The sequence below is a fragment of the Panthera pardus genome, unplaced genomic scaffold (genome assembly GCF_024362965.1).
Source record: "Panthera pardus isolate Hobbes unplaced genomic scaffold, ASM2436296v1 HiC_scaffold_13, whole genome shotgun sequence".
Taxonomy (NCBI): domain Eukaryota; kingdom Metazoa; phylum Chordata; class Mammalia; order Carnivora; family Felidae; genus Panthera; species Panthera pardus.
Window position 1 is genome coordinate 116,192,208 of NW_026526688.1, and position 23,297 is coordinate 116,215,504.

At 33.6% G+C, this 23,297-nt stretch overlaps 1 protein-coding gene across 2 annotated transcripts in view; it reads right to left on the reverse strand.

Moving 5' to 3' along the window:
- AIMP1 (aminoacyl tRNA synthetase complex interacting multifunctional protein 1) overlaps nt 1-23,297 on the reverse strand; it is a 39,618-nt gene that overhangs the window by 14,179 nt on the left and 2,142 nt on the right. For both annotated transcript variants that reach the window (XM_019416642.2, XM_019416633.2), the window contains exons 2-6: nt 15,359-15,492; nt 12,756-12,869; nt 9,426-9,590; nt 6,606-6,811; nt 217-385 (exon numbers count right to left, since the gene is read on the reverse strand). In XM_019416642.2, coding sequence (XP_019272187.2) covers nt 217-385; nt 6,606-6,811; nt 9,426-9,590; nt 12,756-12,869; nt 15,359-15,467 — 763 coding nt within the window. In that variant the 5' untranslated portion in view covers nt 15,468-15,492. The remainder of the gene's footprint in view (nt 1-216; nt 386-6,605; nt 6,812-9,425; nt 9,591-12,755; nt 12,870-15,358; nt 15,493-23,297) is intronic.

Consider the following 23,297-nt stretch of genomic DNA (forward strand, 5'->3'; position numbering starts at 1 on the left):
GCAATGTGTGCATTCATGGGGAGGGTGATGGTTAGTTAGATGGTGTGCTTAATGTGCCATCTCGAACCAACCTCAAGAAACTCAATAATAAAATCTTAATAATAATGTAAATTAATGTAAAGCCTTGGTTTTAAACTAAACCAAGACTGGTTTTAAACTAAATACTACAAAAGAACAATGATTCCCAAACTATTTTAAATAATGACTAATACTTACCAGGAAAAGCATCAAAAACAATTCTGTCTCCAGGAACAGACCCAGTAGGAGGTGCCAAGATTTCAACCTTCTCAGGTGAACTAGCACACATTACCATTGCTTGAGATATTACTCCCCTCATCTTTGCAGGTTTCAGGTTACAAAGTAAAATCACCATCCGATTTTGCATCTGTGTGAAACACAAATTAGTGATTAAATATATACAGAGATTTACAATAATTACACCTAGAATACACTAAGCTACATCTAATATGCTAAATATAAAATGTTCTATTTTTGTAGATGTATCTGTCTCTGTGTCCAAAATCTTTTATTGTTGTTATGAAGTCTTACATAAACATGAAAAAAAAAAAAAATTCCACAAACTGACAGTGCCCTATAGTTGAAGGAACAGAGGCAAGACTATTCAGTTAAATAATTTTTAGACTGAGTGAAACAGATGTGGTTTTGAATTTAGCTGCCATGTACTAGCAATCAGATTGTATAAAGTTGAAATGTTTTTTTCCTCACAAAATGAGGAAAATGATATCCCACTTAAATAGCCCACTCTAGGAGTATATAGTAACATGTATGTAAAGCATTTAGCATGGTGTTAGCACTGAAATAAATGAACAATCCTTTTTTCCATACATATTTGGTCATTGCCAATACTATGTCATACTTGGTCATTGCCAAGATTCATGTCCTAATTTAAAAATTACTCTTGGGAAGATCGGAATAGGAGGATCCTGAGCTCACCTAGTCCCACGGACACGCCAATGAAACAACTGCATCTACTGCAACTAACTCTGAGATCGACCTGAAGACTGGCACTTCAGATCGTCCACAGCTAGAGAGAAGACAAAATCAAAAAGAATAGGAAGCGTAGAGACACAGTTGGGAACCCTGGGGACTAAACACAAACAGGATGAATGTCACAAAACACAGAAGAGTAAGGGGGTCAGACCCCACACCTGGGGACCCAAACTGGGAAGATGAATCTTCCTAACATCTGGCTTTGAAAAACAGGAGGACTTAACTCTAGAAGCTTTAAAAATCAGCAGGGCTTAACTGGGAAAACCAGAGAGTGACAGTAAACGGAGCCCCCACACTAAAAGAGCCATCACCAGACACAGCACCAAAGCAGCAGTTTGAAGTATCTGAGGTATTTGTGAAGATTTATTGACTAATCTTAGGATATGTTAGACAGGCAGAGATCTACCAGAAACATCTCTGGGAAAGAAAGTAGTGCCAGAGGGCATCATTTTTCTTGCTCTCCCCTGCCTAGATGGCCTGAAGTTTGCAGAAGCCAGTGCTATCACTCTACATCTAACTTACCAGCACCACATGCCCAGCCCCAGCATTCCCTTGCATACATGCACCACCTAATCCACCCACAACAGGAGGTACCCTTCCAAAGCAGGTCCTACCATGTCAAATACAGGAAGCAAGCAGGTCTTAGACCACTCCAAAGTGACTGCAGCCCTGGAAAGAAGGGGAGATAACCCTACACACCAGCACAACCACACTTGCTGCAATGAGGCCTCTTACCAGGCTGTTCAGGGAGCAAGCCTTGCCCTTGATGCACCTGCAGCTGTTACAGAGGTTATCTGCAGACAGTTAAGGTGAGTGCTGGCTCCATCTACCAGTAAGCTCACAAGTCCGTCAACAGCAATGGAAGTAAACCCTGCCCAGTGTAAGAACAGGTAGCGAAGAGAGTCATTATAGTCGTAAGCCTATCTACAGCCGCACCAATCTTGAAAAAGAACAACAAAACTGGAGGTATCATAATCCCAGATTTTAAGATATACTACAAAGCTGCAGTAATCAAAACAGTATGGTACGGCACAAAATAGATACATATAGATCAATGGAACAGAATAGAGAGCCGAGAAATAAAACTATACTTATATGGTCAATTAATCTACAACGAAGGAGACAAGAATATATAATGGGGAAAAGACAGTCTTTTCAATTTATGGTGCTGGGAATACTTGACAGCCACATGTAAAAGAATGAAACTTGACCACTTTCTTACACCATACACAAAAATACACTCAAAATGTAACGACCTAACTATGAGACCTGAAACCATAAAACTAGAAGAAAACACAGGCAGTTATTTCTTTGACAAAGGCCATAGAAACATTTTTCTAGGTATGTCTCTCAGTCAAGGGAAACAAAAGCAAAATTAAACTATTGTGACTACAAAAGCTTTTGTACAACCAAGGAAATCATCATCAAAACAAAAAGGCAACCCACTGAATGAGAGAGACATTTGCAAATGATTCTTCCCATAAGGGGTTAATATCCAAAATATATAAAGAACTTATACAATTCAACATCAAAAAAGCCACAAACAATGCAATTAAAAATGGACAGAGGGCCTGAGTAGATATTTTTCCACAGATAGACAGATGGCCAACAGATATACAAAAAAATACTCAACATCACTATTCATCAGGTAAATGTAAATCAAAACCACAATGAGATATCACTTCACAACAGGCAGAATTGCTAGTATTAAAAAGGCAAGAAATAAGTGCTGGCAAGGATATGGAGAAAAAAAATTCTCATGCAGTGTTGGTGGAATGTAAATCAGTGCAACAACTATAGGAAAGGTTTGGAGGTTCCTCAAAAAATTGAAAATAGAAATACCATATGATACAGTAATTCCACCACTGGGCACTTACCCAAAGAAAATGAAAACCCAAATTCAAAAAGATACACACCTTTACATTTACTGCAGGATTATTTCTAATAGCCAAGATATGGAAGCAACTCTAGGGTCCACAGATAGATGAATGGATAAACATGTATACATACATATGTGTATGTGTGTGTATATACATATAGAAATATACATAATGTGGAATACTCATATATTGGAACATTACTCGGCCACAAAAAGAATGAAATCTTGCCATTTGAGACAACATGGATGGACTTAGAGGGTATGATGTAAAGTGAAAGAAATCAAACAGAGAAATACAAATACTAAATGATTTCACTTATATGTAGAATCTAAAACACAAAAGAAATAAACAAACAACAGACCCTTAAATACAGAGAACAAACTTGTGGTTGTCAGGAGGGAAGTGGATAGGAGAGTGGGTGGGAGGATGGGCAAAATAAGTATAGGGGATTAAGAGGTACAAACTTTCAGTAATAAAATAAATAAGTGATGGAGATGAAAAGTACAGTATAGGGAATATAATCAATAATATTTTAGTAACTTTGCACGGTGACTACACTTATTGTGGTGAGCACTGAGTAATGAATAGAAATGTTAAATCACTGAAACAATTGTACACCTGAAATTAACATAGCATTGCAAGTCAACTATACTTCAAAAACAAATATCAAAAGTATTATGTACACTGTATATAACATTTAGGCCATTTCTACAATTTGTCATAGAAGTGAACAGAAATTTCTTTAATCTTCACAAGTTGAAGTGTCTTAATTCTTTCCCCATTTAGCAAAACCAAGGAACACAGTTGTTTATGTTCTTTCAACAAGCTTAAAATAGCACACAAGAGAATTATTACAGCAGGGGAAGAGAAAAGGCACATTCTAAATAAAAAAAGATGGTTTGCGGGTGCCTGGGTGGCTCAATTGGTCAAGTGTCCAACTTCTGATTTCGGCTCAGGTCATGATCTTATGGTTCTTGAGTTTGAACCCCAATCAGGCTCTGCACTGACAGCACAAAGCCTGCTTGGCATTCTCCCTCTCTCTCTCTGTCTCTCTCTCTCTCAGCCCCTCTCCCACACACTAGTGCGTGCTCTCTCAAAATAAATAAACATTAAACAATAAATAAATAAATAAATAAATAAATAATGCTTTTATAAATTAATGTTATGGGAAATTTACCCCCAAATCCTATGATTAAAAAATAATAAATAAAAATAGTAACAGGCCTAAGACTCAAATTCAAAAGGCCCCCTTTTCAGAGGTCTTCATGAATAAGACTCTTCTTCGTATACATAATTTGAAAATGCCACATGTTAGAAAAGAAGTTATAGAATATATGTATAAGAAAAAAGAACAGGGTTGTCTAGATCCAACTGTTAAAGCATCAGATGATACCCATGGACCTTTACATTAGAAAAACACACAAATCTACAAAGTTTAGTATTTGGGGGGCAAAGTGCTTCTGCTTTATACAATATTTACTGCTACTGTCTTGACAGGTTAGATACAGACATGTATATAAACAGCTTTGTTTAAGGCTACGGCTGACAGTTGTAGGAAGAGAAGAAATTGTCTGCAACTTATGGGAACAAAAAAGATGAAACCCAATGTTGGAGGAGATTTTCCAATTTGAGCTGGCTCAAGATCAATTGGTTCTTTTCTCCAGAGCTTCTTATGAACCTAACACCATAAGCAGTTATAAAGAAGTCCTGGTCCTAGAAAAGAGGAGTGTTAAAAAGAGGGAACAAAAGCATACACAGGAACCAAGTCTTTTTTTAAAGAGAAACTTTCATTAAACTGCTTATATCTGTTTTTCTCACCTGAACAGAACAGCCAGATGATCCTATTAATTTATGAGGTAGGCCATGTTTCTCCTTAGTTCAACAGGTCTCCAATGGCTTTCACCTCATTCAGAATATAAGTCAAAGTCTATACAATGATCTGTAAGATCTTAGGTCATCTGGCATCCCTCTCTCTGATTTCATACTGCATGGTATTCCCCCTTATTTACTCTGCTATAGTGACACTGCTTCCTGCTGTTCTTGCAACATGCCAGGCATACATCTGACTTACAACTGCCTGAAATGCTCTTCTACCAGACAGACATACGACTTTTCTTCACTTTCTTAGACCTTTACTTAAATGTCTCTTTATGATGCCTTCCCAGGCTACTTTATATAAAATTACATAATTCTAACTTCAACTCATAGACTCTTTCCCCACTTTATTTTTCTTTTAATACTTACCACTATTCAATATACTCTATATGTTGATTTTTCTCACTACCCCATAGGGTTGTGAGCTTCACAAAGGCAGGTTTTTGGTTTTTCTTTTCTAAACAAATCTACCTACCTACCTACCTACCAGTCGTCCTAATGCACTGCTATATCCCTTATCTAGAATAGTGCCTGGAAGTATCTGGAAGTATGAATGAATGAATGTAGGGATTTATTCAAAATCGCAAAGTGAATAAGCAACAGATTGGCAATGAACAGACAAGAACTATTTTAATGTTAAAAGTCTACAGCCTTTGCAGTATCTCCGAAGCACCATGGGGCAAAGGAAATAGGCAGATGACTCAAGTTACTATAGAAGATGTCTTGAAAGACCAAATTAAAACCATTACTGCCTGTAAGTTTTTCCAGTGTCATTGGAAATACACACGTGTCTATACACACACACGCACACACACATACACATATTTTAAAGACCTAATAACAAAATATAAAACATCCAGTTTTTAAGAAACAAAAAAAATCCATTAAAAATTTTAAGTTCAAGCTCCATTAGCCCCTCTCCTCTTTTTTTCTTCAAGTATGAAAATATTTCTTGAGTTATAAAAAAAAAAAAAAGGATTCATTCTTACCCTTACTTTTTTTTTTTAATTTTTTTTTTTAACGTTTTATTTATTTTTGAGACAGAGGGAGACAGAGCATGAACGGGGGAGGGGCAGAGAGAGAGGGAGACACAGAATCAGAAGCAGGCTCCAGGCTCTGAGCCATCAGCCCAGAGCCCGACGCGGGGCTCGAACTCACGGACCGCGAGATCGTGACCTGAGCCGAAGTCGGACGCCCAACCGACTGAGCCACCCAGGCGCCCCACTTACCCTTACTTTTTAGATTGATGCTATCTGGGTTTACTTAACAGTGATTTAAAAAAATCAAGGAATAATAAAATTCCATGACAGAACAATGATGATAAAGATATTTATACTATATTACATATAGAACACTAAACCAAAAACATTTTAAAAACTGAGAAAAAATAATGCATGTTTCTTCTTTTTTTTAAATGTTTATTTATCTGAGAGAGAGATTTATAGCATAAGCAGGGGAGGAGCAGAGAAAGAGGGAGAAGGAGAATCCCAAGCAGGCTCCACAGTCAGCCCAGAGCTGGACATGGGGCTCAAACTCACGAGCTGTAAGATCATGACCTGAGCTGAAATCAAGAGTCGGATGCTTAACCAACTGAGCCACCCAGATGCCCCATCTTCTTTCTTTCTACCCTCATGAATTTGATCTTAATTTGCAACTCTTTTGCAGGTTTTTGGTACTTTTATTCAATTTTTTTGGTGAAATTTATTTTATTAAAAATTAATCAAATGATCCAGTCAATACTGACTCATGTGGTATGGCCACCTTATACAAAATTATATGGAAGAACATTAAGAAAAAGTGACATGTGTATGCAGAAGTAATTTTAATTGTACAGATTACCTGTTCAAGAGGAACATGATTCACCAGGCCACTGACAACTGTTCTTGGGGCTGTTTCTCCAACATCTATTTCTTCTACATATAAAGAATCTGCATCAGGATGTTTTCTGGCAGTAATGATACAACCAACTCGAAGATCCAGACGAGAAACATCTATTGGCTTAGAGTCAGCACTTCCTGCTATTGATTGTTTTTTCTCCTTTTTCTCTAAAAAATATTTTTGAATGGTTAAACATCAGAAGTAAAACAAAAATAAACTATGAAAAACTCATTAGCTTCAATACTGATGAGCTTCAAAAGAAAAAGAGTGTTTATCTCCTACCTTCACTTAAATAGTAACACAGGAAAGAATTATTCGAGTCATAATTTCCCAAACCCTAATTTAGCTATTTCTCTCTTAAATAACTGCCTAAATCTCTAAAGACGTAGAATAGAAGCTGGTAAACCATGTTCATTTATTTACATAATGTCTATGGATGCCTTTGCAGTATAGCACAGTTGAGTAGTTATGATGACTTTTTGGTCTGCAAAGCTTAAGATATTAAATGGACTTTTATTGAGAAAATTTGCCTTTCCCTGAAACAGATTTGGAGAAAATCCTTTAAAATTTTTACTGTGACTCTTTAGAAAGTGAAAAATCCTTTATTTAGGAAGAACATCACAATTAGTAGCCAGCTAAGGGAATGAACTATATAATCAAGTATAATTTCACTGATAAAATGTTTCTCTCTTTAAACACACCAATAACTATACAATGAATTTCACCATTTCTTGTATTTCTCTGAACACTTAGGGTTTTAGGTTTATCTGAGCGACTATGGAGAAGATAACATTTTATTCTAATGTTTTAAAAATACTCCTCTTATTTATGTTGAAAATCTAACTCTTATTAGCATTTTGATTACTTTGATCACTGAATCAAAATGTGACCTATGAAGAATTCATATTCCTTAAGTTTACATTTAGCTTCTCTGGCAGAAAAAAAAAGTAAAACAAAATAAAAACTTATTCACCTGCAACCTACAGGGTAGAGATAAATAGTTGTGACTTAGAAGCACTCCTTCTTGATTACACCTTTGTTTAATCTTTGAACAAATATTTACTGAGATCCAAGGCACTGAAAATCTCTTTTAAGGAAGACAGATATATATAATGAATATGTGACAAACATTACATACACAAAGATATAATACAGAAATGCAGAGATAAATAATTCTGCCTAAAGTGGGAAAGAATGATTTTGTGTAAGGACATTCACAATTTATACAAAGAGAGCTTACAAAAGAAGAGGTAATTCAAAATAATGAACAATGTTTAATCTTACTAGCAAAAGCTAGTAAAAATCCAAGTGATATAGAATATACAACAAAATTACTAGGAAACAATACACCAAAAATCTTAAAGTAGTTACCTTTGAGTGATAATCTATATATTTAATATAATGCAGTATAACAGTATATCTACATATCTACATTTTTAACTTTAATCTACTCCCTAGGCATTTGCAATACTTTTATCAGGAATCCATAGTCCAGAGGTGACTGCAAACGTCAAAATCTATACCAAGAGCTTAGTCATCATAAAAGATTTTGGACATGTTTCGTTAAAAGATGAGCGATGCTCACATGTGGCAGGCTACAAAGACTGTATTGTAACCATAACCTCTGCATGAGCAGAAATGGATTCTGGCAATTCTAGCAGCCAAGCACCAATGGAACACCCCACTATCCCAGCACTGCCCAATATGGTAGCTGCCAACCACACATAGCTATTTAAATTTAAAATAATAAAAAAACTCTGTTCCTTAGTCACACCAGACACATTTAAAATGTTCAACAGCCATGACTGGTTATTAGCTACTGTGTTGGATTATGAAGCTATACAGTATCTCCATCACTAGAGACAGTACCACTGGACACAGGCATTCTAAACATAGAGTTCCATTTGGTCTTGTGTACTTCTTCCTCCCACAAAGGAAGACTCTTGTCTCATTTGACTAGAAGATTAACTAATCCTGCAGTCACAAAAATACAACGTATCTTATTTTGGGTATGAACTTCATCATACTTAGAACAGGCTGATTGCTTTGTGCCTACATCTGAATGAATTTTATAAAGTGAAAGAATTAGTTTGAGTTGCTTTCACTATAACCATACCACCCAGTGGTGAAGTTATGTAGAAGATGTACAGCTCCTATCTACTTCTAAGAAAGGTTACTGATGTTTACCAAAAGGAACTGGCAAGTGTTAGATGCTAAATTGGCTTAGGTTAGTTCACAAATTCCTCAGCCATATTTTCCAAAAATTCTTAAGTGGTTATAAGTGTTATGAGAGGTATGAATGATGAATTATAAAAGCACTTTTTTTAGACATACCTAGAAAAATGAAATCTATAAAGAGTAAAGGAGACGACGTCAAAAAAGAGTCACATTTATGAGAATAGCTTCAAGCAAAAAGGTTAAGGATAAATTAGAAAAGACTAAAAAGCTAACTTTCTACCTGTGACTTCTCTGAAACTGAAATATACACTAAAATTTAGTCACATCAAACCACATATGGACCTGTACACTTAATCTCTACTTTCTATGTTTAGTTATGTTAAAACATACTCTACCTCAAATAACACACTCCTACCCTGTCAACCTGGTCAATCTTCACATATTCCTTTAGAGCTCAGTTTCTATATTCCAATATCATACTGTTCCTAATTTTGTTCTAGTTCATAAAGGTTTCAACTTTCTTTTGACACCACTATTAATATCGAAAATGTTGACATCTGATAAACCAGTCAAGAGCCAAGTAACCTTGAAGTTTAACAATACCTTTCATTTCAATTTTCTCTTTCATCTTTTCTTCTGCTCTTCCTCCTGTTATCTGTTCTTTGGCACCAGAAGATACAGTTGTTATTGGTATAGACTGTATCACTTTTTCGGAAACCGTGGAATTAGCTTGCAGTGGAGTACCAGATGGGAATGGTATTTGTTTCACTGATACAGAAAATGAAATAAAGTCATTATGAACTCTTTTTAAAAGAAAATTTCACTGTATATGATTATCAAATCTCTACTCTCTGAGACTGTAAAAAGGCTGCCAAAAAATTAATAATATTTTAAACATGATAAAAGTTAAAAGATCCTCATTTAATCACTAATGACTCAACTGAGACAATTGCACACAATAATAATGACTAATATTTATCATGGATTATGTCCTAGACACTTTTCAAAATGCTTTATATAAATTAACTCTTGTATTTCTAATACCCTAAAAGCAGTAAGTTTTCTGTTGTTGTTTTTTAGAGAAAAAGAACAGAAACAAGGGAAAGGGGGAGAGAGAAAGAGACAGAGACAAAGAATCTTATGCAAGTTCTATGCTCAGTGCAGAGCCCAAAATGGAGCTCAATCCCATGACCCTGGAATCATGACCTGAGCCGAAATCAAGAGTTAAGACACCCAAGCGACTGAGCCACCGAGGCACCTCTCAAAGCAGTAACTTCTATTCACATCCCCATTTACAGATGATCAACATGAGCAATACAGAAGTTAAAAACTTGGCCCATCACACACAGAATGAATAGGAAAATAAATTTATACTGAGGCAGTCTGTCTCCAGAGACTAGCCTCTCATGGTTTGGCAAGATGACATGTTTTTCACTCAGGTTTTCTTTCATACTGAACAATTAACTAGGAAAGTGTTTTAATAATAGTCATTTCTTTATCAGCATTAATGGAGATGCAAGTCCATAATTCTATTTCAAAAAACTTTTTAAGGAAGAAAATTCCTTCAGCAATGTTAAAAACACTCTCATGGCCTAGTGAATATGGAAAAACAAAATCTTGTGAGGGATTTTGATGTGGGTTAGATTCTGGCCAATATTCAGACCACTTTTCTGAGGTATTTTTAAGTTCCCTGGAGGCTATTGCTTCATTAAGTAATGTGACACTCCTTATTTTATGTTCCACCATTTGACAGAATACAATAATTTAAGCTGTTGATATGCTTTAGCATTTCATTAACAAGATTAGAGTTTAAAAAGTTCCAGGGCAAACTTTTGGAACTGGGAAAATTGAAAGCAGTTTTACACTGCTAATATTTTAACTGTTTATTTAATTCTGTACCTGTATTCCAAATCTCTTTGTTGTGGAAAAGATCACATTTTTCATTAACAAACAATATTCTCTTCAGTTGATAGTTTTAAGCACACATTATTGATTTTTCCTTACTTTTGTTTAGCTCACAAAGGGTAGAACCCATACTACGGAATTCAAAATAAACCACTCACTGACAGAATAACATGATAGGAAGTAGTAAGAGAGACTTTCACTATACTTGGGCCTACTTAACTCACTTAGGAAAGATTTTCTATAGTATAATCAAATGCGTCTCTCTGTGTGGTACTTTAATATTGTAACAGAGCTATTATTATTGTTGTTGTTCTATAATATAAATTTGTCTAGACACCTTTAAAATAATTCAGTAAAATTTAAATTTTTATTTATAACATAATTGAAATGATAATTATCTGCTGAGTTGAATAACCTAAAAATTATATGATTTCAGGAGTGCCTGGGTAGCTCGGTTGGTTAAGCGACAGACTCGATTTTGGCTCAGGTCAAGATCTCACGATTGTGAGATTGAGCCCTGCATCAGACTCTGAACTGAGCGTGGAGCCTGCTTGGGATTCTCTCTCTGCCCCTCCCCTCCTTGCCAACACGCATGCACTCTCTCTCTTTCTCCCTCAAAATAAATAAACATTTATAAAAACTTTATGATTTCAAGCAAATTACTTTATAGCTGTCAGCTTTAATTTCCTCATGTATAAAACAAGGACATTTGTGTACACAATTTTAAGGATAAAATATATAATATACATGAAGCACTTGGCACACCTGCCTGGCATATAGTAAAACTTAATAAATGTCAGCTAAATATTACTACGGCTTATTTTCAATAACTAATAGGGAACAGTGATGATCTAGTTGAAGCATATAGCACAGAGATTAAAAGCATAGTTTTTTTGTTTTTTTTTTTTTTTTTCAAAAATAAACATAAAAAAATTTTTTTTAAAAAAGGGGCCCCTGGGTGGCTCAGTCAGCTAAGCGTCTGACTTCAGCTCAGGTCATGATCTCGCGGTTTGTGAGTTCGAGCCCCACATTGGGCTCTGTGCTGATAGCTCAGAGCCTGGAGCCTGCTTCGGATTCTGTGTCTGCCTCTCTTTCTGCCCCTCCTCTGCTCACACTCTGTCTCTCCCTCTCTCTCAAAAATAAATAAACATAAAAAATTTTTTTTAACCAAAGTTTCTTTTTTTTAATTCAAGTATAATTAACATACAGTGTGCTACATTACTTTCACATGTACAGTATGATTTCCCTGATGAGGGTAAGAATATACAATGGAAAAAAGACAGTCTCTTCAACAAATGGTGTTAGGAAAACTGAACAGCTATATGCAAAAGAATGAAACTGGAGCACTTTCTTACAGAATACACAAAAATAAACTCAAAATGGATTAAAGACCTAAATGTGAGATCTGAAAGTTCCTAGAAAAAAGATAGGCAATAATTTCTCTTGACTTCAGCCACAGCAACATTTTCTAAACATTTTCTAAACTGAAGCAAGAGAAACAAAAACAAAACTAAACTACTAAGACTACACCAGAATAAAGCCTTTTGCACAGTGAAACCATCCACAAAACAAAAAGGCAATTAACTGAATGAGGGAAGACACTTGCGAATGATATATCTGATCAGGGGTTAATATCCAAATTATATGAAGAACAACTATAATTCAATAACAAAAATAATTATAATAATAATAATTCAACACCAATAATAATAATCCACTTAATAATAGGCATAGTACCTGAAGAGACATTTTTCCAAAGACATACAGATGCCAACAAACATATGAAAAAGATGCTCAACGTCACTAAAAGCATAGGTTTTTGAAACCCAGCTCTGCCACTTTTTGCATGAGCTCAAACAAGATCATTTGCCTTTCCTAAATCTCCACTTTCTCTTTTGTAAGGGGAACAATTGCATAAGGGCTACTGTGGGGATAAAATGAGAAATCTAGCATAATACCTAACTTAATAAACAATGATATAATTACTATTATAAATCAAAACAACTTATTATTTCAATATTTAATCACCTCCGTTTTGAATTTCTGCCTGAATTAGCTCTTGTTTCAATTCTTCAATTTCTTTCTTTAATTTAGCATTTTCAACTCGAAGTTTCTTCTCTTCTCTCAAAGTTGCCTGCAAAACTAGGATCAAGAAAATCCAGTAAAGAGATAGCCATGTTTTCTAAAAGGTTTCTTATGAATACTATTTGAAAAGAGCACAGCAGTATAAACACAACTAAGATAATACCAGTAAACAAATATTTGTCTATTCCTTTATATCAGTTTAGAATTTATTAAACTACAAAAACGGTAAAAAATCTGCGAAATAATAACAGAACAGAAAAGTTTTGTTTATGGGGCGCCTGGGTGGCTGTCAGTTGAACATCCAACTTTGGCTGATGTCATGATCTCACAGTTCATGAGTTCAAACCCCACGTCCAGCTCTGTGCTGACAGCTCAGAGCCTGGAGCCTGCTTCAGAATCTGTGTCTCCCTCTTTCTCTGATACCCCCTACCCTGCTTATGCTCACTCTCTCACTCTCAAAAACTGAATAAAAATTTAAAAATAAATTTTTTTAAGTTTTGTTTATGAATCGTTTTTCTAGCTTCCATAATGATGCTAATGACAAATCAATAATACATAAACTATCAAAATGAGACAAATATTAAGATACATTATTATTTCTTTAAGCTGGAGATCTAATGATAGCAAACCATAAAAAAACTATTCTCACTTCTTTCTTTTTAATCATTACCTTGTAAAAGTACAATCTGTTATTCTTTTTTTCCTAATTTCTCAAGAGGTTGAGCTGGCCTGCCAAACATTTAGTGAGTGAAATAGCTTCAAAGATTTGCTCAACATATAATACGTGCATTAAAGGTGAGCAACAGGATATACAAAAGAATAAAAACAAAACAAAACAAACAAACAAAAAACAATGATTCTCAGTGGGGTCAGGACTGCTCCCGAGGTAGGATTCTTAAAATCTGTGGGAGTATTTTGGGGCATTTATTGGGCAGAAGTCAGGGACGCCAAATGTCCCGAAACATGCTAGATACACTCATAAAATGAAGAGCTGTTTCACATTCTGCAGAATTTTCCACTGACCGATTGTACATCTGTGTAGGTGAAAATCCTGTTAATCATTTGAGCCTAGATCCTATGTTTTATATATAAACACAAAATATTATTAAACATTTTCATCACACCCTGAATTTTTTATAAACCAAGTATCATATAAATCAAGAATAAACTATTCTTTGCTTTGTTCACAGCCTTACCCGAAGAATTATTCATCATTCTGAGTAAATCAAAAACATAACTGAAAGCTGCTTCTGCTATCGGAGTTGCTAACATAAAGGCAGACTAAATAAACACTCATATCAATTAGCATTATGTCTGTTGCATTCTTGGTGATTCTATGTATGTGAATCATACAGCATATGACTTTCTCATATGTCTGGTAATACCATCCACCTAAGAATTTACTTACTAAAATACGTATTTTTATTATTACTACTATTTATAAATTACTTTCTTTTTTAATTTTCCTGTGTATTATATACATGATTAATGTATGGTTTGAAATTATGTGTATAGGTAGGTTATTTTATCTAAAAAATATTTTATTTACAAAACATTAAGAGATTTTACAAAATATTTATTGCAAAACAGGAACAATGGGACTGGGAAGCATCAGGATAGGCTACCAAAAAGTAATAATGATAAAGGTGAAGAATAAACACGCACTAAGGGTAGAAAGGTTCCTTTTTCTTTTAATTAGCAAAATTAAAATGTTAGTCAAGTTGCTAACAGGCACCCATATGAGAAAAAATTCACAGAAGAGATTAGAGATCACCTCTAATCTCCTTATCTTACTAATGGAAAGAAATATTAAAAACTTTAAGAAAAATAACAAGAAAAATCCTTTAAGAATTTTAAGAAAAATAAGAAAGTTTATAAAACATTATAAAAAAGACATAATTAAAGCAGTATTTTAAAATAAAGAAAAAATATTCTGAAGAGTAAATGTACAATTCTGTAAGCCATTCACAATCTTATACAGCAAAGAAAAGCATTTCTTTAGTTATGGTAAAAGACTTAGGGATTTTCGTCACACCATTAACATGGACTATTGAGAAATAAAATATACTTAACAAAATTCAACCTAAATCCTAAAAGGAGAAATTCAGATTTGATATTTTTGTACTTATCATAGCAATTTCTAGGTAAAATTTAAAGACATATTGGAAAAAATGTAAAAATCATTTCAGAAGATGCCTCAGTAGAGGGTAATATGAGTATATATTTTCACAGGAGATATCTGAGTTCATATTTGATTTTACCCAATTTTCTTCATTTTACTCTCCAATTCTATATCAACTTATTTTAAACATGAATTTTCCTTTAGCACTCTTAAAATAATACACTGTTTTCCTTATATTACATTCACTACATATGAATTCTAATTTATCTTAATCCCAAAATATTTTACTCAAAATTAAAATGTTAAAGGAATCTAAGTTATCATCAAGATGATGAAATAATATTTACGGGGTAAGCACAGTTTTTGTGCTGTCAATATGTGAATTCCTTTTAAGTATCTCCTCAGAAAATGTAAAATCTCTTACTTGCTTTCTCCTTAAGAAGAGCAACTTGCTGCTTTAAATATTCAATAATTTGATCTGCTTCTGCACCCTTCTGTTCCAGTCTCTTCAGAACAGCACCATTAGTTGCCATTTTTTTAAAGATACGGCAGAAAATCCTAAGTGAAAAAATAAGTGATAAGTTATACCACAGAAGGAATAAAATTTATTGTACAGAACACTAAGCAAGCAGTTTGAAAGGAAAAACATCTTCCACTTTAACAGATCAATATACTAGAAAACTACATTTCCTATACTTTTCCTCCAGAGCAACAAACCAAATAAATGGCAGAAACATTAAATGACTAACTCCTCAATATGTTTGGAAGAGGGAATCAATTTTCTTTCCCTAAATGCAAAAAACATGCTATTTCACATTTTAGGCTGGAAAATTTTAAAGAAACTTTTAAAATACAGCAGAGTATTATAACACAAAACAGGAAGACTAAGGGAAAAGAATAACAATAACCTTAACCAAGCTGTAACTGAGTGCCACTCCTGTGTTCCAAAGTTAAGAATTGCTGAATTCCCTTTTTATATGCTACTTTTAGATACTGGATATTTCTACCGCTTATTTAACTATGTACAAATGTAAGGAGGAATATGTGACTTAGGAAAGACAAAAGAAAAAGATCAACAATTAGGAACATATCAATATTTAAGACATGCCTACTCAGAAATAATGCCAGCATATATACTGTGACTCTTATTAAAGAAAATAATTAGAATATTAAAATCATAATAATTTACAGAAATTAGAAAACATCCTGTCAATGTTCAGAAAAATGTGTATATGCAAGCATTCTGAGATTAACTCATAACGTTAAAGTTTAAACTGCCAAATATTAAAAGTCACACTAACAAAAGACAAGATAAATCATTAATACTACAAATTGCTCTTTTTTACCTGATTAACTTTAATTTATAATACAAAACATAACAATGACACAAGCACTGCTGAAGTAATTCTGATTTTAAATAAGTGATACACAATAAAATGGTGAAATTTTTTGATAAAGGAAAAAATTGGCTAATTAAGGGCAAATAATGTAAGATGTTTGAAAATTTCAAATTATGCAATATGCATCCTATAAAAAGGACATTCTGAAATCTTTACCTTTTTATTAAAAGAGAAACAATCCTCAAAAAACTTTTATGCTAAAGTTAACAATTTATAAATAGAATGACTAAAAAATACTGATAAAAATAAAGTTGCTAATAAATGAAGAAAATATAAATGTGGTTAATCTGAGAAAGTCATAGTAAACCTGTCATTTTCTATATGGACTATTATTTAACAATTTAAAAAATACAGAGCATTTTGGTACAAAAATTGAAAAGGAAGATATTAACTTTTTAATTCAGCCAATTTTTACCAACATAAACACAGAATACCCCGTTGCTCCTCAAATGTTTTTTTTTCTTTTTAGAATTTTAGAGAAAAATACATATGAACATATGAAGAAAGTTAAGGTAAAAACAGCTTGTTCTTTTGGACTTTTAGTATCCTCCTATTAGCATTCTTTCAGTTTAATGTTTACTTTAGTCTAACATAATAATCAAATATATTCAATAGGTGAAATAGTTATCCCAAGAAAAATAATGAGTATTTGATTTAGCATAATTTGTTAACTTTTACTTTTGTAGCAAAAAAAAAAAAAAAATTTGATGAGTTAATACCAAAATAAATGTGACATTAGTGATATGCCTTAGAAAAATCCCCAGTAAATGAATATCTTAACTCATAAGAAATAACTATAAGTATAAAATAGTTGTCATGAATTTGTCTACTGGTACAGAAGTTATCTCACAAATACCAGCCAAACATGAAACTCCTGTCCTGACTCACAGAAAAAGTTTCAAAACTAACAATAATTTGCAAAATAGAGATCATAAATCCCACCGAAGAGAGAAAAAAGATATTTTACTGAGTTGATAAATCTATTAACTATCTACAAAATCGTTATAAAAATGAGTTAAATAAAATATCACTTTTGTAATACATACTGAAGCACCAGCGTAACTTTAGTAAGAAAGAATCCTTTAAAACATAAACACAAATGAGCTGAATATACTAAATATATATATAAAACCACTAGAGAAAACAATGGGATAAAAAGAAGTGGTAACACTTTGAATGATACTGATAAAATATATATATATATATCAATGCCTTATGTATTTATTACATAAATTATAAAAGAAGCATAATTTATATACTTGGCTATAACTTTACTATTATAACTTTAGATTAAGGTCTAACTTTAAATCATGAAATAAAACTAGGACTGAGACATCACTTGAAATATTCAGTAAAAATGGATTCAGTTTTAGGTTTTTGGGTTTTTTTTTTTTTAATGTTTTTTATTTTTGACAGAGAGAGACAGAACATGAGCTGGGGAGGGGCACAGAGAGAGAGAGAGAGAGAGAGAGAGAGAGAGAGAGGTAGACACAAGAACTGAGCGAGGTAGGCTCTAGGCTCTGAGCTGTCAGCACAGAGCCTGAAGCAGGGCTGGAACTCATGAACAAGATCATGACCTGGGCTGAAGTCGGATGCTCAACCAACTGAGCCACCCAGGTGCCCTGTAAATGGATTCATTTTTAATCAAATAATTGTACAAATAAAATATGAAAAATAAAGAGAAAACATGTTAGTAACAAAGAGAAATGTTACTGAAAAGACATATATAGGACATGAAGTCTTAAAATGTTGAGAACAGAGAGATGACAGTGATCCTAATAAACCACTCGTATATAAAATAACTATGGATGACAGAAGCCATCTCAAATTTCCTGATAGGTATTGTTGAGTAATAATATCTAGTGCTTACTTTGTCTTTAGTAACTGCCAGGTCTTTTTCTCAGCACCTCACAATATTAACTTAATTATCACAACACCATGACATACATATTATTATTATTATTCCTTCTCCTTGTTTACAATATTAAGAACTTTTTACAAGAGTATGAAATAAAAGTAATTTAATAACAGGAACATGGATTTGCAAATCACAAGACCTTGGATCAAATCCTACCCTTTGCCTCCGAATCAACTTACCTAACCTCTCTGAGCCAAAAAGTTTTCTCATTTGTAAAATGGAGATAATTCTATGTATCTCATAGCATTGATATGTGGCAAAATAAGATACCATGAATAATATTCAATATTTCTGGCAAGTGGTAAAAAATGTCAGGCACTGAGCAAAATTCTGGTCACACAAAAAAAGATAGGATATATGTACAAACCTCACCTTCAAGAAGCTCCCAATAGTGTAGGCTACCGATGAGCATGATATTTTGTAGATCTTTAGGTAAATGATTTTTGTTTTCTTAAAGGTTAAGAACATAACAAATAATAAAAATACAAATTATAGATTGATATTAAAAATACATTTAGATAATTTGGCTAAGCCATACCTTAATTTCTTTGTGAGTGGTGGTATACAGTCTATGGGGGTAATAAATATTAATTTATTTACATTAATTGTGAATTTTGTTTATAATAGTATATAAAATATACCTAGAGACTCCTGTCCTCAGGAATACAAGACAACAACCAACTGAAATCTTTGCACTTTCCCCTACAAACAGATATTGCCATTGTAATTACAGAAACTCTAAAACTAGATTTAAGATTATTTAAACAAATGGTGCACAAAAAAGAAATACTGAATGGCTTATAGATTTTAGTTTGAACACCTTGTGAAAGTCTTCTAAGAAACTAGTATTAATGGTTCTCAACTCTAGCTCAAAAGGCAAAGCAGTCCGGCACAAGCCATACATGCCATTTTGCCAAAGGCACACAAATGGCCAAGAATACCAAGAGAAAAATTGTCTTATGAAAATTATGTAAATTGTTTTGGTTTAAGGAAAAGAAAAAAGGGATAAAAATTCACTAAATACTTTCTACTCACAATTTTGCTATGAACCTAAAACTGCTCTAAAAAATAGTCTTAGGAAAATTCACTGAACAGCACACTTAAGAATGCATGAATTTAAAACCTGAAAATACTCTACATCCTAACTACTTATGACAAAGGCTTTATTTGGTTATGCAATAATTAATAATATCCCAACATTTACAACATATATCACATAATGATAGGTTACTTGTAACTATTTTAACTGCCACAAATATCAATAACATCATTACAAAGGAAGTCTCATTAAGAGAGAAAGTATCTTTTGCTAGCACAGTCACGTTTCCAGCAATAATCAAGTTTTCTTCACAAAATAAAACTTAGGAGCGACTATAAAACACACTAGCTGTTTTAACCAGTGTCTATTTTTTCTTTACTCCTAGGTTATCTTGGCAATATTACTCATGATGCGAAAATTAACCTGTCCTTTGAGATATTCTGGATTAGTTAGAAAGACAAGTCTATATGTTGAACAAAATTTTCCTCAAATGCTAAGAGCTATGTATTGTTTTTGAATTAGAAGCTCTGGGAATAGGTTTTCTAGTACTTGTTAATTAACTTTAAACTTTTCAAAAATATAAGTATGATGCATAAATTTATGTCCATATTTTATAGTAATATGTAGATATTGATCATTCGAACCAGCAGAAAAGTAGTTGTCTTTTTTTCCCTTACAGTATTTATAGCTAACTAATCTTGGTTGAGTCACATACTTAACAGCCTGTGTGATCTTGGTAAAGTTACTTAACTTCTCTGTGTTTCATTTTTTAAATTTATAATGAGGATAATTTCACCTGATTTCACTTTCTATTCCTTGGCACCTCCTTTTAGGGATCCTTTTTCTTGACTTGTCCCTTTTATGTTTTTCAGGGTTTGGTCCTGATTTCTAGTCTCTTCTAAGGATTGCAAACTATTACCACCACACAAAGCAGGGATCCCTTTGTGTTCCAGGGTTAACAATGTTTGAAACAGCTGAAGGTTTAAGCAAGGCAAAACAGACTGAACAACTCCCTGCTGTCTGCCACTTATGCCACCTGCCAGGTCCCTATAAATAACTTATGTTCATGACCCCAATTTTACTTATATTTCCTGATTTTGAGTCATGTGCTGGGTTTATAGTAGAGAGCAAAATTAAACATATTCTTTGTATTCACTAAGCTTTCAAACAAATGAGGGAAAACACAGTAAATTGGAAAAAAAATTTAAATGAGGTTAAGTTTAGGGCAACAGTGCTAGTTTAATAAAAACACTGCTTAAAGCTTGGACAAATCTTGTACCATTCAACCCAGTGCTCATTTCATTACCATGTGCCAAGTGCTCCACAGTGACTTTCAATTTTACACGGTATTTTATATGGAGTACCTACTGAATTTCATAACTTTAAGTTTCCTTTGTCTCCTCAAAGCTTTTAGTGTGCTAATAGGCTTCGGTTTTCTCACAGATGATAATGCTAATAATAATTTTTTTTAAGTTTATTTACTTATTTTGAGAGAAAGCAAGTGTGAGCAGGGGCAGGAGCAGAGAGAGGAGAGAGAAAGGATTCCAAGCAGGCTCCCCACTGTCAGTGTGGAGCCAGATGTGGGGCTCTATGCCATGACCTTAGCCCAAATCAAGAGTCAGACGTTTAACCAACTGAGCCACTCAGGTTACCCAATAATAATAATGTTAATAACAGATAACATTTTAGAGTATTTATTATGGGCTGGCTAAATGCTTTACATAGATCATCTATGAATACTCTATAATTACTTCCATTATACAAAGAAGAAAACTTGAATTAAAATTAGTTTGCCTTAGGTCATGTGACTAGTTAGTAACAGGATTAAAACTTAGGGTCGGTCTGATCCTGCAGTTAGCTCTTTTAATATCGAAGCTCGAATTTCTATAAAAGACATTAATTCTGTAGAGTTTCCCAATGTATTTAACCACAAAATCCTAACCAAGGAGCACCTATTATAGAACTAATATCCTCTAAAACATTTTGGGAATACTGGCTTAATCTGTACTAAATTTTATTTAATGATTAGGAGATTAAAATACACATAATAATTGCATGCATAGTAATTACAAATGCAAAACACATAGAAAAAAAGAGAAAACAGTACATGAGTACGTAAACTGGGTTTGGATAGTAAGTTTCTGGATAATTTAGACTTTTCTTCTTCCTTTACTAATTTTAAAAAATAATGAATTTATTTTATAACAAAAAAACATTTGAAAAGTATTATCTAAATTATTTTGCCTTTAATTTTGTTCTTAATATTCATCATGGGTCATTAAATCTAAAAAGCCATTGTAAGATGCTGCTATTCATTAAAGCTGTTGCTGATTTTAGGAAATACATGAATTTAAACTACATCTTAATCATTAAAACATATACAAAAGGTTATTTCTGAGATTCCTATCATTGCCAAATGGCTTCCCTATACCTCAGTAGTCTTTCCCCACTCTGATTCTAAATTGTCAGTAACTTCTTTTAAATAACAAATTCCCTGCCCCGGCTTTTCAATGTTAGGAACCAAATATAAACAAATAAGCTATTGCTTTGAAATGGAAATTTTAAGTGCAGGTTTTCAATTTTATTTTATAGTATAGGAATTCTACAAAAATTTGGAAGGGTCTCTCTACTTCCCAAACACCTGATTTCACTGTTTCAGAACTTCAACTAGGTAAAAGTTTATGTTCTTCTTAGACACTCTAAGTACTGTATTTCATAAAATCTAAGATGCCGCCAATTGTAAAATGGCTCCAATCATAAGATGCTCTGGCATTTTATGTACCATTAAGAAAAAAAACCACACACCCTGTATCATTTGAAAAATCTCTTTTAAATTTAGCCCTATTTTTATCTTATGTCACTCTTTTGTTTCCCCGTATCTGTGTATACACAGTGACTTTTCATTTTAATGGTAAATCTGCATATAAAGGATACTTAAAATGGAGATTAAAGCCAACAACTACATACCAACACTACACGTAACCAAACTGATGACAATATTAACCATAATGACCAAGTCTGCATTAAGTACAGGCACTGACAACTGTCGCAAGTGCCACTTAGTTCATAGTGACTTTAAGACATCAATAATTGTGAAATGTAAATATGAGAAAAACATGTATATCAGAATAAACTATAGTGATTTTAATCAATTTTTTTCTCTCCCTTTCTACCATCATTCTTATTCTAACCTTCCAATCTTCATTCCTCCATTTGCTTCATAATCTAACTGCCAAATCACCCCACAAGGAGAACATTTTTATTACCGTGCTACATAAGGGATACTTTTTAGAACAAAGTTAGTACCTCTACTAGGATTTAAAACCTGTCAAATGTAAGAATTTTTAAAAAGGTATATAATAAAATTAAATATTTTGAGGACAATCCCTCCCAGAGAGACTCAAACTACAATAGCAGTGGTAGCTGGCAGTAATTCCACGAGTATTTTTGCAACCTTTGCCAAAATATTGAAAACAGACCTAAAACTATGCTTTTTGTGAATGTTTATTTATTTGGCGTGTGGTCAGGGCACGAATTCAAATTCTAACTTGGACATTCATCAGCTGTGTCACTGTTTTTATTTAAAAATTTTTGAGGTGGGCCACCTGGCTGGCTCAGTCGGTTAAGCCTCCAACTTCGGCTCAGGTCATGATCTCACCACTCCTGAGTTCGAGCCCTGCATCGGACTCTGTGCTGACAGCTCAGAGCATGGAGTGTGTTTCTGATTCTGTCTCCATCTCTCTCTGCTGACCCTCCCCGCTTGTGATCTGTCTCTGTCTCTCTCAAATATAAATCAACATTAATTTTTTTTTTTTTTTTTTTTTTTTTTTAATTTTTGAGGTATAGGGGCACCTGGTTGGCTCAGTCGGTTGAGCGTCTGACTTCGGCTCAGGTCATGATCCCGTGTTCCATGAGTTCAAGCCCCACGTGGGGCTCTGTGTTGAACGCTCAGAGCCTGGAGCCTGCTTCAGATTCTGTGTCTCCCTCTCTCTCTGCCCCTCCCCTG